This window comes from Abramis brama (genome assembly GCF_963993115.1).
Source record: "Abramis brama genome assembly, chromosome: 2".
In the NCBI taxonomy this organism is placed as follows: Eukaryota; Metazoa; Chordata; class Actinopteri; order Cypriniformes; family Leuciscidae; genus Abramis; species Abramis brama.
Window position 1 is genome coordinate 4,875,980 of NC_139964.1, and position 17,495 is coordinate 4,893,474.

The 17,495-nt window shown below is 38.6% G+C and overlaps 1 protein-coding gene across 2 annotated transcripts; it reads left to right on the forward strand.

Moving 5' to 3' along the window:
• Positions 1-2,055: 2,055 nt before the first annotated feature.
• Positions 2,056-17,465, forward strand: adgre5b.1 (adhesion G protein-coupled receptor E5b, duplicate 1). 2 transcript variants are annotated; one of them, XM_084098403.1, is made up of 18 exons: positions 2,060-2,452; positions 7,705-7,776; positions 7,934-8,074; positions 8,154-8,285; positions 9,416-9,535; positions 11,437-11,568; positions 11,652-11,698; positions 11,776-11,865; positions 11,962-12,115; positions 12,262-12,378; positions 12,462-12,664; positions 13,420-13,590; positions 13,687-13,881; positions 14,270-14,487; positions 14,573-14,725; positions 15,052-15,223; positions 15,417-15,512; positions 15,785-17,465. In XM_084098403.1, exons 1-18 carry the CDS (start codon positions 2,422-2,424, stop codon positions 15,827-15,829), a joined length of 2,289 nt encoding a protein of 762 aa, XP_083954529.1. In that variant the 5' UTR covers positions 2,060-2,421; the 3' UTR covers positions 15,830-17,465. The 2 variants fall into 2 exon arrangements, with proteins under 2 accessions (XP_083954530.1, XP_083954529.1); XM_084098404.1 differs by lacking the exon at positions 9,416-9,535 and having other exon boundaries at positions 2,056-2,452.
• The last annotated feature ends 30 nt before the right edge of the window (positions 17,466-17,495 follow it).

The window sequence follows — 17,495 nt, forward strand, 5'->3', positions numbered from 1 at the left end:
AGACGACACACAGATCTACTTAGCCCTATCGCCTAACGATTACAGCCCCATTGACTCCCTGTGCCAATGCATCGATGAAGTCAACAGTTGGATGTGTCAAAACTTTCTTCAGTTAAACAAAGACAAAACTGAAGTCATTGCGGTTGGAAACAAAGATGAAGTTCTCAAGGTGAATGTATACCTTCACTCTAGGGGTCAAACAACTAAACATCAAGTCAGGAATCTTGGTGTGGCACTAGAGTCAGACCTTAGTTTCAGTAGTCATGTCAAAGCAATAACTAAATCAGCATACTATCATCTGAAAAATATTGCAAGAATTAGATGCTTTGTTTCCAGACAAGACTTAGAGAAACTTGTTCATGCTTTCATCACCAGCAGGGTGGATTATTGTAATGGACTCCTCACTGGCCTTCCCAAAAAGACCATAAGACAGTTGCAGCTCATACAGAACGCTGCCGCCAGGATTCTGAGCAGAACCAGAAAATATGAACATATCACACCAGTCCTCAGGTCTTTACACTGGCTCCCAGTTAAATTTAGGATTGATTTTAAAGTATTATTACTGGTATATAAATCATTCAATGGCCTAGGACCTCAATACATTGCAGATATGCTCACTGAATATAAACCCAACAGATCACTCAGATCACTAGGATCATATCAGCTAGAAATACCAAGGGTTCACTCTAAGCATGGCGAGTCCGCTTTTAGCTATTATGCCAGCCGCAGCTGGAACCAGCTTCCAGAGGAGATCAGATGTGCTCCTACAATAGTCACTTTCAAATCCAGACTCAAAACACATCTGTTTAGCTATGCATTTAATGAATGAGCACTGTGCCAATGTTCGTCCGACTGTTTGTACTGTACTGTATTTTATTTTTTATTTTTCTAAACTGTTTTAATTATTCTTATTTCTTTTTATTATTTTAATTTCTTCCATGTAAAGCACTTTGAATTGCCATTGTGTATGAAATGTGCTATATAAATAAACTTGCCTTGCCTTGCCTTGCCTAAGTACTTTTCACATTAAATAACTATTGCACTATTGAGTTTGAGTTTGTCTCTTGTCTCTATGGGGTACAAAATAAGGATTTCCTAATTGATTTTTCAATTAAATGTTTTAATTTAAGTTTAAGAAGCATACAACTAATTTTATAAATGTATCCATTTCATCTAAACTATTTGATCAAAATTGAGTTGGACCAACTCATTTAAGTTGCTCATAATTGAGTTGGACCAACTTAATTACATTTCATTGCATGAATGAGTTTTTTATAAGTTGGGGCTACACATATTTATTGGATGGAAATCCTGCCCTCAATTAAATTGAGTTTGTCCAATGAGTTATTTTTTTGAGTGTATAGTTAACTATATTTTGTGGACAAATTTGTACCCAGAAGTGACCAAAACCTGACAAAATCTCCAAAAACCTCGATCCCACTAGGGACGTCTTCATTTGTAAATCTGGTAAAAAAAAAAAAAAGTAATTAAAGGTTTTTAAAAATGTAAAAATGCAGATAGTTCGTACAGTATAAAAACCATTACGTCTATGCAATGTCCCCATTTAGATAGCTTAGTAAACGTGTGTGTGTGTGTTTGTATTGGTTGGTGTTCAATCCCTGTTGTGCAATTCAGGAAATTGCATCATCTGGGTGAGTGTCAACAGGGCACCATTGTGTGTGAAGTGAGTGTCTGAAACCCCCGTTTGCTCTCAGTCAGTCTGCCAGTGAAATTACAGACAAAATCACTGCTATTAAAGTCTTGATGCTTAAAGGCTAATTTATCGTGTTTTAAGCACTTTTAGATATTTTAACTGAAAAACAATTTTTTTAAGAAAGGTTTTATTATTATTTTGCAGTGTGAAAATGGAGGGAAATGCAGCAACGAAAGAGCGAGCGTTTATATGTGACTATGGCACAGAGCGAGAACAGCTGCTCCCCCCCTCCCCCCTCTGTCTGTCTGTCTCCCTGTCTCTCTCTCTCTCTCTCTCTCTACCCCCCCCCCCCCCCCCTCCCCCTCTCTCTCTCTCTCACACACACACACACACACCCACTCACTCAGATATGAATAGCTGCTGACTTCTCACACAGTAGCAGAGTGAAGGAGGAGGAGAGTATACCGGTCGAGGCCAGTGGAAAAAAAGAAGAGAAATAGTGGAAACTTGAATTCCGACAGCGTGGATTAAGACAAACAGAGCTTACGTGAAAGACGAGACCAACCCGAGGAGGAATCATCTGGGAAAACTGACTGGAAACTTCTGAAAAGAAGAGAGCCTTTATTATCAGATAGAGGAGAGAGATTTCAACCCGCTATAAGTGAAAGTCGGACTGACGGGAATCTCCGACGCTTTACTGGAATACAGATTTCCTTTGGGAATTGTATATTATAAACAGAATCGAGTCTGACAGCACGTTTTCAAACATGGAGCTGAAGTGGGCACTTCTTCTTTTGGGTGAGTAGATGTGTGTGTGTGTGTGTGTGTGTGTGTGTGTGTGTGTGTGTGTGTGTTAAGTTGAAGGTGGACTGGTCATTAAGAGCAGGCATGAGTGTGTGTTAAACAAGGACTCTATTCTTTAAGCCGGAGGGTTTCTGTTCTGTTCCCAGTTAAACCAGACAGACGTCGCACACATTCCTCTTCACAGCACTGAATCATAATGAAGAGTCTCTTTCTTAGACACAACACAGACAGTGAGATATATGACTGATAAGAAACTACATCAAAACTGTCTATGTGTAAATGATTGTCAGTGGATCCATTGTGAACGGTGTGATTTCATCAAAGTCATTTATTTAGATCTGTCGAGTAAAAGAAAATTTCATTTTTTAAGTAAAAAGCTAAAGTCGGACTCCTGGATGTTGATGGTGTTATTATTGTTTAATTTACAAATTATTATGAGTCATGATGGACTTATTTAAACAATGCCATTAAATAATTCCATTATATTTACATTCAAATTAATTATTAATTATGACTATTATGGCATCACTTTTCTTTAATTATATAGTAACATATAATTAAAAAAATGCTTACCTTTCAGTTGTGTCTTTTTGACTTTTTGTCCACATAAATTTGAGAGAAATACACTATGAAAATGTCAAATTTTACATTGAAATTTGGATTTATATTATTCTATATTCTAAATTTAGAATATTCAAATAGTACATTATCAGATACTATTTCAAGTGTACATTATACATTCACAGATGGGGCAAGGCATGATGCAATATGTCGCAATTTTACAATAAATGTATAGCGTCTTACACACCATCTTCATCTATTTCTTATTAGCTATGAATCTGTATTTTGTTGTATTTTTAATTAAAAATGAATATAAACGCAAGTGGATTTGGAAAGAGCCGGTCGGGTCACTTTGAAAGTAAGCGGGGAAACTGTAAATTGGATTTCCAAATGGAAAACTTTATCTCTCAGTAATTCCCATTGATCAATGTGGTACAGCAACAGTTAAAGCTTCTTCAACTTTTGGTCCCATGACGGAGGATCAGTTTCACAAGCCCTTGCGTTTTTTCTTCAAAATCCCAGAGGTGCTCTCTGACGCAGTGTGAAATCATGTGTAGGCGCCTTCACTTTCATTTGCCACTTCTCAGATACCATGTGTGTTGGTCAGGGTGTGCGTACATTATACACTCTTAAAAATAAAAAGGTTCCCTATTGGCATTGATGGTTCCATGAAGAACTTTTAACATCCTTTGAACCTTTCCACTGCAAAAAAGTTCTTTATAGTGGAAAAGGTTCTTTAGACTAAGAAAATTGTGTCTTTTTAGGAACTGTTCACTTAAAGTTTCTTTGGGGAACCCAAAATTGTTATTTAATGACATTGGCATGAAACAGGAAAACCACTTAAAAAACATACTAAATTCTGTCTTATTCGAAATATTAAAATTTTGAGACTAGAATTGTCCCTAGAAATGACTTAAATAATCACGAGGCTTGTCAAATATTGCTACTGTGAATGCAGCGTAAACACTTAGCCTAACCACAGATGGTCTAGATAAAAGTTTTCTAGTCTTCTACCACACATGCCACATGTTTCCTCTGCCCTTTACCAAGCTTATAGAGACTGAAGTCTGAAGTAGTGAGTTTAGGTATAGTGGTTCAGAGTCAGTGGTTGTTCTGTAGGAAAACATCAGTGCCTTGAATTTAATGCGAGTGCAACTTGCAACCGGTGCAATTTTGTGAGGAGAGTTGTGACGTGCGTCTCTTTGGTTTGATAAAGATCACTCTTGCCGCAGCATCTGGATCAGTTGCAGAGGTTTGACAGTGATGCTGGAAGGCCTGCCATTGCAATGATGGCAGTGATGGGAAAAGCCATGTTTCTGAATGACAGATCCTAGTGATGACATGTAGATGGAGAAGAGAAGCGGTCCCAGCACTGAGCCCTGAGGCACTCCAGTAGCTAGATGATGGCAGTGATGGGATAAAACATGTTTCTGAATGACAGACACTAGTGATGACATGTAGATGGAGAAGAGAAGCGGTCCCAGCACTGAGCCCTGAGGCACTCCAGTAGCTAGATGATAACAGTGATGGGATAAAACATGTTTCTGAATGACAGATCCTAGTGATGACATGTAGATGGAGAAGAGAAGCGGTCCCAGCACTGAGCCCTGAGGCACTCCAGTAGCTAGATGATAACAGTGATGGGATAAAACATGTTTCTGAATGACAGATCCTAGTGATGACATGTAGATGGAGAAGAGAAGCGGTCCCAGCACTGAGCCCTGAGGCACTCCAGTAGCTAGATGATAACAGTGATGAGAAAAACCATGTTTCTGAATGACAGATCCTAGTGATGACATGTAGATGGAGAAGAGAAGCGGTCCCAGCACTGAGCCCTGAGGCACTCCAGTAGCTAGATGATAACAGTGATGGGATAAACCATGTTTCTGAATGACAGATCCTAGTGATGACATGTAGATGGAGAAGAGAAGCGGTCCCAGCACTGAGCCCTGAGGCACTCCAGTAGCTAGATGTTGGGTCTTAGACACCTCCTCACCCCTCAGCGACACCCTGAAGGACCTGCCTGATTACCTGAGTCAGTTACTCAAATGCCACCTTAGTTTTTCACTACATGTTTTGGTTATACAGACACATACACATATGACTGTAACACGTCTGTCAGCTTAAGGAACGTCTGATGATTTGAACATTACTTTTATTAGTATGAAACCTCAGTACATCACCTATGAAAAAAGCAACCACACAACTCAAGGGTACATCACCATATGCAAATTAAATATTTCACCACCAACAGTCAAACTGAAACCCAGATATGAAAGTGAAGGCTCAAAATACTTTATAAGGTCATGCACTCTCTTTTGTTTTGTTTAGTAGGTTTAGACATTTGATTTGAGACTGACATAAGATTAACATTTAGTAGGTTTAGACATTTGATTTGAGACTGACATAAGATTAACATTTAGTAGGTTTAGACATTTGATTTTAGACCAAACCAAACCAAAAAAAGAAGAAAAAAGCATGACTTGAGTGTGAATGCTGGGTGGAAAGTTATGTGTTGCATCTGTCGCTCTGTGTTCACCTAAAAAACCCAGAGCAGAACTGAAAATGGTGTGAAGTGCACGCTTTCTCATCCTGCAGATGTACAGATTATTCTGAGAGTTTTGAGTAAAGTGCTGCTGGTTTAGTCCGTAGAACCGCTTGACACATCAGCCACAGCACATCGAACAGGGCATCTTCGGCGTCTGTGGTTTCCTGAACACGTACACAATTGGATAGTGTTGTTTGTATGTGTGAAAGTGTTCTTTGTACATAATGTTCTGTTTGTATGAAGGTAGTGTTAATTTTGTCAGCTATTTTTAAATGTATTATAGGCTATGTATAATAAATAAACATACTCTTTACATTATGAAAACTGTTAAAACAACAAACTTCTCTCAAAAATTAAAACAGTGAAATTCCTAATAGTAATTCTGATAACTTTAATGAAATTCCAAATGTTTTTCCTATTAAAACAACAGCAAAAAAGACAAATAAAAGACAAACAATAGTCAAGATCCATGTTTTGACTTATTACAATACAGTTCATTACTGAGAAGGTTTGATCACAGATTTAGTCGCACAAACAGCACAAGTGGCTCGTGACAGAACAGACTGACTGAACGACACTTTCATTTAAGCAGGATAGTTTCTCAAATGGAGGTCGCTGAACTCCGGCTTACATGTTTGTCCGTGTCATCAGTGCTTCTTCCGCAGTGTAGAGAAAAGTGCACTCACTTAACCTATAGCGGAGTAGAGAAAGCGCGTATGCATGGTTGCTAGGTTGCAAATATTAAGTAAAACACTGGGCAGAAAATGTATCCTGTTACAGTTTTTTTTTTTTTTACACACTAAAAGCGGTACTTGAGGCTCACTCAGTGAAACCATTTACTCATGTACCTAATCTTCAAATCGCAAGCATGAAAGCTCATAGAAGCTTATTAAAAACAGTTTTGTCTCCTCTTTTTATTTGATAAAACAGAGATTTTGGTAAAGCTTTATTTTTTTTTTTACAACATTTTAGTCTTATCTTTTTTCCGTCAATGATATTACATGTTGATATAGTCAAAGTTATCGCTGAATGACGTTGGTGCCGTCTCGTCATGGAAAAAAAGATCGTTGACGAACATTTTTCATCATTGATTTTGTTAACAAAATTAACACTATATGTAGGGACGCTGTATGGAAACTCATGTGCAGGCGTTATGTAAGATCCAAGAACTGTAGGTGGTCGAAGGGAACCGCTTCACTCATGTCCTGTTACACACAAATCTATGGATGCCCGATATATCAACCACCATATCGGTATCGGCCGATACATGTTCATTTTTAATGTTATCGTTATCGGCCCGATAAGAAAATTTGGCCGATATATTAAAGCCGATAAAAAATGAATTATTTACTTCAGCTGAGACACTTCAGATGCACTGGTCAACATGATGGTTCTGAATTACTTGAAATATGATTGAAATCACTTCAAGGAAATATACGATTAAGTGCAAAGCTAGTCTGTCAAATAAGCTACATAAAATTATAATGAGAAGAACTACTAGGGAACTACTTGTGTACTAGGGTCATGGCTTTTAATGGTGAGACTTGTTTTTTTAATCAGGTTCTCAAAAATTATTTTATTTTAAAAAATTGGATTTAGATTTATCGGCCAATATATCGGTTATCGGCTTTCAAATACAAAGGGTTATCAGTATCGGCCAAAATTTTAATACTGGTGCATCCCTACTTGAATCTACAGTATAAAACTGATTTTATTGAACTTACATTCTGAATTGAACTAATGATGAATTGAACAATGGTATGAAAAGGTCTTTCTGTTGCGTTATGGCGGGCTGCATGCAAAAACACAAACTAATGTAGTGTAGACTCAAATAAATGACTTTTACGAGTAGGTTCTTTTAGAGAATCAAAGATTACAGTGCAATCAGTGTAGATCGATTCAAACGACTCTTACGAGTCAGATCACTTTATCAACCATTCAAAAAGAATCAATAATTATTTTTCATAATGCATACTGTAACACAACCTTAAAGCAATTAATTGTGCCCGATGTGACTGGAACTTAAGTTAGGTTTAAGAGTTCAATTTGACTTGACAGGAGAGTTTTTCAGATGTATTTATGGATATATTTATGCATGTACAAAGATAATTCTACAGATCTTCTTTTTCTTCATCAGGTTTTTTCCTGCTGTCCAGTGAGTCTCATGGATGTGCCGTTGGATTCAAAAGAGAAAAAGGGAACTGTGTCGGTAATGAGAACCTTGTGTGTTTTAATACAATATGGTTTTGTCATAATGTGCATAATACACAGTTAATGCTCTGTATGTCACTCAAAAGAGGGAATTTTTGTAACCGTAGTTTTTAAACTTTGTAATATTTCTTTCTTGATTCCTGCCTCTCTTACAGATGAAGATGAGTGTGAGACACCGAATCCGTGTGGCAAAAACGCTCAGTGTTTCAATACACATGGAAGTTACTACTGCATCTGTGATAAAGGATTTCAATCAAATTCACCCAATTTCACAGCAACAACCGGACAGTGTGAGGGTACGAGAGGGGTTTATCTGATAAACTATGATTACTATGATTAAAACACTATGATTAATACCAACTGTTTCCCCAACAGATATCAATGAGTGTCTTGAGAAGACCTCTGAATGCACAGATGATATGGTGTGTGTGAACACCGTTGGCTCTTATAACTGCACGTGTCCTGAAGGATTTGATCGTGATGCAAGACTAGACTCACCATGTGAAGGTGAGCGGCCTCACTCGTATTGCTTTCCATTGACTGTTAATCAAACCAAAGAACTTCAGTTTCAGAAATTACCTTTTTTATTAATGGTCAATATGTGCCTTCCAGAACAAATGTTTAGCTTTCATTATTTCGACATTTACAGTGGCAGTTGGTTAAAATGTTGTACAGAGAGCAGAGAGCGTTCTATGAACATTCGGTTAAAGTTATGAACAAACGTTACAAATAAAACATTCATCATCTAATCATTAACTATACATCGTTCATGGAACTATTAGACCTGAAACGGTTAAATGTAATTTTTTTTTAAATGTTGCTGCTTGTTTTGGAATGTTCAGAGAAGATTTAAAAGTAGCATTTGCAAAATGATCAAATGGAATGTTCCCCTCAACCTTTTTCAAAACATTTAAATACTGGACGTTTTGATCTTTCGCTTTTACAAATTAATGGAAAATATTCTTAGAACATATCTTGTTAGCAGGGTTGGTGTTTAAACCCATAACTAAATATGCATAGATAATTATTAGATGACAGATAAAAACAGATCATTTTTTTGTACCTAGTTACAACCATACAAGATCTATGTGATGCATTTATAAATTTTAAGCATATCATTTAATGAAACATGAAACACTGAAACATATGAGGATGTTCACACGAAAGCTGACGTTCACAGGATCCGTTATGTGCAACATCATACTTGCCACATGATTTCACTATGACTTTGCATGCAGGTACGGTTCGTGTATCTTCTAGGAAAACATTGCATTTGCATTACATGGAAATTGCATCATATAAAGATTGCCATCCCCTCTGGGTCAATTCTCACATCGGAAATGGATTAAGTCGAATTGCATTGTGACATAAAGTGTCTCTTGCCATTTTTGGCTCGTCTTTACAAATGTATTGGGTTTGTCTGGGCTTCCTATACAAAAAGAAAATAAATATGCTACACAAATAGGATGAGTTGCTATTTATAATCATTCAGCAGTTGAATAGGATTAATATGTTTTCTTTAAGGGGTTTCAAGCTGATAAAACCTCTGTCATCTCACTTCTTTATGTGTGAATGTTCCCCTTGTGCTTGTGTCTAAATGAAACCCTCGTCTCTGTGTGTGTGTGTGCTCGCTGTAGATGTGGATGAGTGTGTGTCCTCAGTGTGTGGAGTTCACAGCAGTTGCACTAACACACCTGGCAGTTTCTCCTGCATCTGTTATCCCGGGTTTGAAAAACGTGATAACGGCACCTGTACAGGTGAGCGTCAGTGTGCTGAAGCTGCTAATGACACTGACAGTGTGTTTGAGTGATGGTCACATTAAACATCATAACACAGGGCTCGCAAAATTTCAAAATCGCTGGTAGCCCTTCGGGCAGGCACTCTTCAGATTTTGGTAGCCCGAAATGAATTTTACTAGCCCATATAAAAAGACTACAATTTTTAATGTAGAATATTGGTTAGGAGTTAAAACAATGAATCAAAAACTTTTTCAAAACACAAATATCAACAAATATGCATCTGGTTCTAACTGAACTGAAATGTGTGTGACCAGTATGGAACATGAATCAGTCATGTCTGTGGCTCAGCCCCCAATGAGGGTATGATAAAAAATAAGTAACTCTTTAGTTTAGGGTCTAATACTCACTATTAACTTGTTTCATTAACATGCAGATGGCAGGGTTTTTTCATCACTGAGGTCCCAAATGTGAGATATGCTAGTTAGGGGGGTTCGGGGGCACCCCCGAGAAAATTTTGATTTCTCTGATCTACATATGTGCATTTTAAGAGGTTTTGAAGGCCAACAAAATTGGATAACAATAGCTTTAAAACCATGTAAGTGGGCAGCTGATTATTTTTCTCTCCTCATCAGCATCACACTCCTATTCTCTTTGTTTTTCTCTTGCTCTGTCTCTTCCCCTCCTAAAGCTGAGCTTTGACTGATATAGGCTTTTCATTTCTGTCTGTCAGTTAAGAAAGTAAACAAAGGGTCAACTGATAGGTTAATTTATGAATCATTTTCTCAGATGCATTAATTTACTGAAAGCTACTAGGAAAGCTAGGTAGCCTAACTAAGTTTATTAAATTCATTCACAGTATGTACACATTCATTATTGATCTTATTCCTAATACAGGGCCGTAGACAGGGCTTTATAATCAAAGAGGTCCTACATTTAAGGTTATTAGGGGGTTCACATTTTTTATTTCTCTGATTTTATTTCTACATTTCAAGACGTTTGAAGGCCAAAAAAGGATAAGAAATAGCTTTAAAACCATGTCAGCGGGCAGTAGATTATTTGTCAATACCTGCTCTCACTTCTTATCCATCACTCTTTCTTTTTCTCTCAGTCTCCTCATCTTGCCCTGTCTCTTCCCCTCCTAAAGCTGAACTTTAATTTACTGAAGGCTACAAATTGTATATTAATTCTCAACATGTACACATTCATTATTAATCTTGTGCCTATGATGAAAACGGCTTTGTTAATGCTAATGTCCCCTCACAATGACAGTAAACTAATTATTAGTCACATTACATAGGCCTATTTTCAGTTCAAAATGGCGAAATTCGACAAAAGTATATTCATTTGCCTGATTATTTTTTGTCATTCGTTTCACATTTATGACCTAAAAAATCTGTCAAATATGAAATGTTTAGTTAAGCTACTTACATCTTATCTCGCACTTGACCGTAAACTGAAGCGTCAGTCGCTCTGCTCAAATTCGCGCTCAGCAGCTTCTTGTGAACATAAAGCCCGCCTACTTTGATTTGATTGGTCATCTCAAATTTTCTGACATTGACGAGCACCACAGACCAATGAGACTCAGATGAACACACACACACACACACACACACCCTGTCCTCTGTTTCTGACGTGCGCTCTGCTCGGCGCCGCTGCGGATTGAAGATGAAGAACGCGCTGAATCTGATTATAACAAGACTGAAGCGAACACGTCGGGCAGGCCGGTTATGCATTTTGGTAGCCCGACTAAAAAACACAATAGCCCCGGGACGTCGGGCAGGCGATTTTGCGAGCCCTGTAACATGCCGTGTGTGTCTGCTGTCTTAACATCAAAACGATTGCAATATTATTAAATAAAAAGATGTTATCAAAGGAATCTGCATTCATGAGACTGACAGTCTTCTCTCTCTCTCTCTCAGACATCGATGAGTGTAAAAAAGACCCAGATATTTGCGGCACAAACGCAGTGTGCAATAATAAGATTGGCAGCTTCATCTGCAAATGTAACCCGGGGCACAGTAACTACGGCAACAACCAGTCAAAATGCATTGGTGAGCGATCAAGTAGAATGCACTTTATAAAAATAAATGTGCTAGTTTAAGTGTGATTAATTGTGTTGTGTTTATGTGCGCAGAGATGAACTGTGACGTGTTTAAAATGGAGTCTGATATTGGGGAAAAGGTAGAATTTCTGTCTCCTTGTGATTATTTCCATTAGTATTTTATCAGATGGCGTATAAACGGTGTGTGTTCTTCTAGTGGAAGACTCTACTGGCGCTGTTGAGGAACAGCTGCGAGTCTCTGAATGATACAGCTGGAGGCCGTCAAACCGGAGATCAGTTACTGGAGGTGAAACTGCAGCTTCCTCTTGTTTCTTCTGCATTTCTGGGGTTGAAATCGTGGTAACTTGATGATAGAGCTGAATATTCTTCTGTTTGACTCCAGATCCTGTTCACCTCCACCAATGATCTGCTGTCGGATGGGAACATCGCTGGCAGCGAGACGCTGAGTCAGTTTCTGTTCACGGTGGAGAACAGCATGCATCTGATCGGACCTCAGCTTAAAAAGCCTGTGACCAGGATGGAGACGCACAACACCTGTGAGACACAAACATTTACAGTTTACACATTTTCTCATTGTGTTGATGAATGGAAATACTGTGTTTCAAATGTGCATAAAATGAAACCGATATTGAGTACTGGAAGTACTGAAAGCAGTTGTTCTGTATGATCATGTGGATCACAGTCGCTGAGGTTGCAGTCACACGGAATCAGACTCCGCCCAGTGGGCGTGTCACTCTGAGCACAGACTCCGCCTTCTTCAACACCAGCTGGGAAACAGTTATAGGGAAATCATATCCAGGTACAAATACACACATGCACATATATGTACTTATGAAAAGATGAGCACATTCAAGACCAGATGTAAATGTTGTTGTCTTTTAGGTTTTGCATTTGTGGCGCTGGTCAGTTATAAAGATATGAACTCATCCAGCGATCAGTTTCACACGATGAGCAGAGAGAGATCAGACGACAGAGAGAGAAAAATCACTTATCAGCTCAACTCGAAGGTGGTGACGGCCGTCGTCAGTAATCCAGAAACCAAACAGCTGTCTGAGCCGGTGACGCTCATCTTTACACACGAGCAGGTGAAGATAACAACATATCTGCTCACTCACGAACACCAACCTCACACACACCGAGATCTCACTGGAGACACACACACGCACAAACTAAATGGTTTCATTTCGTACCACAAGGCTCAGTACTAGGACCATTGCTTTTCACTCTGTACATGCTAGCCTTGGGAGATATCATTAGAAAGTATGATGTTTTAGTTTTCACTTTTATGCTGATGTTACTAGGGCATTGCTATGTGGTTGCTAGGGCATTGCTAGGCAAGCCAATAAAGCACAATCCTATGTTACTAATATGTTCTGATCTGGTGCTGAGATATAGCTTTTTTTTATCATTGCTGGAGTGATCTAAATGGTTGCTTGGGCAAACATTTGCCAGCATGATATATAAGAACTGGATGCCTTTCTGAATGAATGAAAAGAGTTGACAGCCACACTAAAATGTTTATATGTCCTGTGTAAATGAACACAAAAACACACAAGAGATTTTTCTTTAATACAGAACTGCACTAAATTTTCTAAAACCAATGTTTCTAAAAACAGTTAGTAGTTTCAAAAATGTAATGGGTTTAAATAGACTTGCAATTGATAATCATGGTCTTTGTGGTGAAGCTGTTTTACCAAAGATTTTTTTCTGTTTAAGGTAGTGATAAAGATAGGAGAGAAACTCCAGCATCCCATCAGACGCCCGTGCGGATAATGAGACGTTCCATGTATTTTTTACTTTTTCTGAACTGTCAATCAATCTCTTCTTCTCACTTCTTCAGGAGAGGGCGGAGTCTGTGGACATGGATTACGGTTGTGTGTACTGGAATGAGTCTGAGGGGGCGTGGTCTGGGCAGGGCTGTGAGGAGGCGTGGTCTAACAGCACTCATACAGCGTGTTCCTGCACTCATCTCAGCAGTTTCGCTGTGCTGATGGCTCTTTATCCCATACAGGTACATCTGTGAACCAGAAAAAACTGAGATTTTACATATTTAATTCAGATTTTAGATGAAATAATAATGTTTTTTTTTCCTCTTCCTCTCCTCCAGGACACGCTTGAGCTGGTGTTGATCACACGTGTGGGTTTAGTTCTGTCTCTGCTCTGTTTATTTCTCTGTATCCTGACGTTCCGGTTCTGCCGCTCCATCCAAGGGACCCGAAACAGCATTCATCTTCATCTGAGTGTGTGCCTCTTCATCGCAGACCTCGTCTTCCTCTGCGGGATCTCCAGCACTCACAATAAGGTGTGTGTCTTGTATCTCCTGTATATGGGAGCTTTGAAGTCTAAAAGTTACACTGTACAACTTAAAAAATTTTTGTTATATTTTTCACTGATTTAGTTAAGTTGTAAATACTTAGAATATTACGTATTTTGAACTTAACAAATTTAGTTACTTGAACTTACAAAACTTAGTTGGAATAATTTATGATAGTAAAGTGAACTTACTTTTTTTGGGCATTTTTACATTTCGCTTTGAAACCAAATCTTCCGCCATCGTCTTGTCAGTCAACTCATCATCACACGATAAATTAAATCTGACTCCTGCTGCGACTCGTTCGACTCCCGCAGCTTTGAAGTCTAAAAGGTATCACAAGCAATTACAAACACAAATTGTGTTTTCTCTCTCTCAGGTTGGGTGTGCAATTGTGGCTGGGCTGCTTCATTTCTTCTTCTTGTCTGCGTTCTGCTGGATGCTGCTGGAGGGGGTTCAGCTCTACCGGATGGTCGTGCTGGTGTTTCACACCACATTAAAACATCTCTACATGTATGCGGTGGGATACGGAGTCCCTCTCGTCATCGTCATTACCTCGGCCATCTCTTATTCACAGGGATACGGCACCGATCGACAGTGAGCACTGTTTGTGCATTTATAGCGTTCATATGAGCGATTGCTCTCCAGCTGTTTTAATGGTTATTTTGTGTTTGTGCTCCAGCTGTTGGCTCGCTCTTGAATTTATGTGGAGCTTCTTCGCGCCCGTCTGCATCATCGTCGTCCTCAACAGCTTTTTTTTCATCATCACTGTGTGGAAACTGGCTGAAAAGTTCTCCAGCCTCAACCCGGACCTCTCCAATCTCCGCAACATCAGGTGTGTGTGTGTGTTTATTTCTTAAAGGGGTCGTTCACACAAAATGTCATCATATACTCGCCCTCATGTCATTCCAAACCAGCAAGACTTTGGTTCATCTTCGGAACACAAAATTAAGATATATTAATGAAATCTGAGAGATTCCTCTCCATTCATTGGACGTCTGTTCACCCAAACCTCAAAACGTTCATGAAGAGATGAGAGTTTGAGAGTCTTATGGGTTTGGAATGACATGTGGGAAAGTAAACAATGACATAACTTTCACTTTTGGGTGAGCGATCTAAATAGATTCTGTCAAGTTCTAATCGATTCCTGGTGACTTTCAGGGGTTTCACAGTGACCGCAGTGGCTCAGTTGTGTGTTCTTGGAGGGATGTGGGTTTTCGGCTGCTTCCTCTTCCAGGAGGAAGGAACTCAGGTTCTGTTGTACCTCTTCACCATCCTAAACAGCCTTCAGGGGGCGCTCATCTTCATCATGCACTGCCTGCTGTCCAAACAGGTACACACACACACCAAAAACGGAAACACAGTATGGTCTGGATTCAAGCTAAATTTGAAAGATCCAATCAACTCTCAGTCAAACAAACAGAATTTTGACTCCCTGCTTAAAGCATTTGACTGTAATCTGGAGAATGAACCTCATTGGTTCTTGCAGTGTGTTTAACGTGTTTTGTTTTTAATGCCCCCTTCAGGTCAGAGAGGAGTATTACAAGCTGATTAGCAGGATCTGCTCAGATAAGGAGAAGAAATATTCAGATTTCAGCACCAATCAGTCCAGCAACAGTCAGGTAAATTTGCATAATCGTTGATACTGAAATCAATCTTGTCTCATGTAATCACTCAATTAGTGTTTCAACCATGGAAATATGTCAACAAAACAGCTTTTAAAGTCACGTAACGTTACATTTACCTCAGGAAAGCAATTCAATGTGCATGAACTTGAGTCAGGTTGAAAAAATAGCATTTTGACAAATATATTTATCTATATATTGTGTAATGTAATTTCAGTGCATCACTAGATTGTGGTTCAGCTTCTAAATGTGTCCTCTGACCTTTACAGCGACCTCTACGGACCGATCAGAGCACAGCAGAGTCAAAGATATAGAGCGCCTGTCACATCCTGGAGGATCTCTAGTGATGTTTGACCTTTAAAGACACATGGAAACGCAACTTCTCACAGAGCACATGGGACCGCTTTCCACTGAGAAGATCTTAAACTGCTTTCTTTCTGTCTGTTAAGCAAGAATTTTTCAGGTGTGGGCTTGTCACACTGGAGGCGGATTTAAAACATATCAACAGCTAAATTAATAAAATGTGTAGGTCCATTTTCTTCCTCTAATGGACTTTGGAGACACTTTAGCTGTTCTTTGTCGTGCCTTTAGTGGAAAACGTCCTACGTTACATGCAAAAGGCAGCTTTCATTTGCTTATATAAGAACAGTTGTGAACATGATATTTGAAGAACTAGCCTTAAGAAAGATCCTTAATCTGAATCCTTAATCTATTATTAATCACAGATGCAGGTTCATGTGATCTGCACTTACATGCCACTTTACGTCCTTAACCTGTTGGGAAATTTGACCTCTATTTATGTGGGAAACAGGTGAGGTACTTTAGATTAATGAAGCTAATTTAACAGAGCCGATGTTGCGTTGCACAGAGCAGGTCTTAATTAATTTCACAAAGACTTATCCTCTTAAAAATCCAAGTAATACTAGTCCTGAAACTACTATCATGAAGACCATAGAGATTTAAGCACAAGCATGCATGCGCCTTGAATTTGTTGCGCTAATTGCACTGGCTCGGGCCGTTGTTTCACATTTGAAAAAGAAACAGAAGCGACACAACAACAACAGATGCTAGCATTGACATGCTTTTCTGTAAGGGTGTTAAGAGATTCACCCAACTCCATAGTTTAAAGACTTTTTAATGGGTAGAAGATGACGCATGCATCGACCGCCAGAGTTCACGCGCGCCATTAAGTGTGGTATAATTTGAAAGGCTATGCGTTTGTGTCAAAACTAGCGTATTCTTAGGGCTTTAGTGTCCTCATTTAAGTGATTTTGAAAGATCAAGCTTATGCCAAAGTTTTAAAACTCTTGCTTCTGCAACACAAATGTTTTTTGTTTTGTTTTTTAAGCTATCTATTGTATGTGAAATGATGATATTTGATAGAAATAAATGTTTTATTTTACATTTTCCACAATGAATATTATTTTGTATCTTTTGTAAAAAGCTGTTATTTTTTTTAAGTTGATTTGTAATGCTAAGTCTACAACTATACTTGATTTCTGATTGTAACGTTACTGTACGTGTCGTGTATTATTGGATTTCCGTGCCTGAATCAGTTCAGATTTATACAATCTGAGGGAAATGAGGGGCAATATCAATTTCTGATGTGGTACTGCCATGTTTTTTTAAAAATAAATATTTAATAATCGCTAAAAGAAGCCATGGCAGAGTTTTGTGTTCACATGAGGTCAATATGCCAATTATCCCATAAACATACACTTTTATTCTATAATCACACACACTGATCTGCACATTACAGTAAAAATACTTGCCCCAATAAAACCTCACACATTTTTACACCTTGAGGTTTCATTTCTTCCCAGTAGATATCTTACCTTACATGGTGACTCAAATGCTCTGGAAGAACAGTGATGTAATGGATCATTAATAACAATGTGTGAAAGGAAAGCCATGGCTCTTGTTTAAATAAAACCCATTCAGCAATTAAAATATGGTGCAAGTGATTGGTTCTTATGGAAA